This window comes from Tupaia chinensis, unplaced genomic scaffold (assembly GCF_000334495.1).
Source record: "Tupaia chinensis unplaced genomic scaffold, TupChi_1.0 Scaffold000184_1, whole genome shotgun sequence".
Lineage (NCBI taxonomy): Eukaryota > Metazoa > Chordata > Mammalia > Scandentia > Tupaiidae > Tupaia > Tupaia belangeri.
In genome coordinates, this window is record NW_006159659.1 from 489,201 (window position 1) to 490,988 (window position 1,788).

The 1,788-nt window shown below is 35.5% G+C and overlaps 1 protein-coding gene across 1 annotated transcript in view; it reads right to left on the reverse strand.

Moving 5' to 3' along the window:
- The window catches only part of RPS6KA3 (ribosomal protein S6 kinase A3), a gene marked incomplete at its 5' end in the record, with an annotated part of 109,222 nt that overhangs the window by 41,671 nt on the left and 65,763 nt on the right, over nt 1-1,788 (reverse strand). Inside the window, 1 exon segment of the mRNA XM_014587118.2 lies at nt 920-990. Within this exon segment, the coding sequence (XP_014442604.1) occupies nt 920-990 (71 nt within the window).

The following is a 1,788-nucleotide window of genomic DNA, read 5'->3' on the forward strand; positions in this document are numbered from 1 at the left end:
AAAACCCCCCAAAAAAAAAAAAAAAAAAAAAAAAAAAAGAAAAGAAATGTGGCCCTTGGGCACTCAAAAAAGACCCAGAAATTTGCCATCAAGGAGATGGGGACTCCAGATATGCGCTTTGATACTAGGATGAACAAAGCTGTCTGGGCCGAAGGAATAAGGAACATTCCATACTGTATTCATGTGTGGTTGTTCAGAAAAAGTAATGAGGATAAAGATTCACCCAACGAGCTCTCCACTCCGGTGACCTATGTACCTTTTACCACTTTCATAGTCAATGTGGATGAGAACTAAACTGCTGATTTTCAAATAAAGTTATAAAATACCCACCCCCAAATTAAATTAAATGAAACCCTATACCTTTTTTTTTGTTTTGTTTTTTGCTTGCCTTACCATATTGGCTAAGACCTCCAGGACAACATGGACAGAAGTGGAATGATGGGCACACTTGTCATATTTCAAACCTCAAAGGCAAAGCTCTCAATATTTCACCATTAACATGAAGATAATATGAGTACTTTAAGTCTACCAGTTTGTATATATTTAAATCATATAATATTGATAAATTTCTTTCTTTTTTATTTTTATTTTTAAAATTTTTAGAGGGTATATGTGTTCATCAGAAAGAGAACGAGATGGAGAAAGCACTCCCCAATGGGTCATGGTCACACTATAGTCCCCTCTCCTCAATTTCTCCATCCATCTGGAATTTTGGACATGGATGCACACACACCTGGCATGTTTCTCAAGCTGCAGCTGGGGCTGGGATTCAAACTGTGGCTCTGGCTTCCCTTAAGCACCAGGGTATGGGGCTGACAAGTTATTTCTTATACTAAGCCAATACTCTGAAATCTCATTGTTTAGTTTAAACGATTTATTTTAAAATCTCATCAAAACATCTCCATTAGGGAATACTTACTTAAGAATCATAGTCATTGTTTCTTTTCGATCTTTTCCTTGGAAAGGTAATGTACCAGTGAGCATTTCAAACTACATAAAGGCAAAATAATCAGAGATATTAGCCAGTAAGTATAAAATAGCAAGGCCAGAATGTAAAAAAAAAAAACAAAAAACAAAAAACAAAACAAGAAAAGCATCATCTTTATTAGAATTAAGTCTTCTAAAACTGCTACATGATAAAGCAAATGATTTACATTTCTAGAATATTCATTACTGAACTTTTTGATAATTCCTAAAATATAACTGGCCAATATAGCTCTTTTTCAGAAATTAATGATATTTTAAATGGTCATTTTAAAGTAGATATGTGAACAATTCTACAGATATGACAATTTTATACAAACTAATTGTATTTATTTATTTAATACACACACACACACACACACACACACACACACAGATATATGTATGTATATTTTAATTTGCTACTGGGGATGTACATTTGTTAGAGAGAGACAGAGAAACAGGGAAAGTGCAAAAGCACCTCCAGAGAGGATGGTCACATCACAATCCCTTCTCCTTCATTCTCCTCTCGGGATTTTGGACACATTTGGCATGTTTTTCAAGACGCCAGGTCTGGGACTTGAACCATACCGTGAGCCTTCTGGGATCCAGCTGCCTTAACCACACCACTGGCTGGCCCTGAACTAATTTTATTTTTAAGGTTCACATGCTAATAGATTTCTGGACCAGGTTTTCCCAAAGAGTAAAAACCATCAATGCTTTAGATTGTCACTATCAGCAGAATAATTAGGGTGCTATATTTTTGCCTTTTCAAATCAGGATGAGATGGAAGCAACTAATGGGTTCCATAGTCTCTCTCTTTTT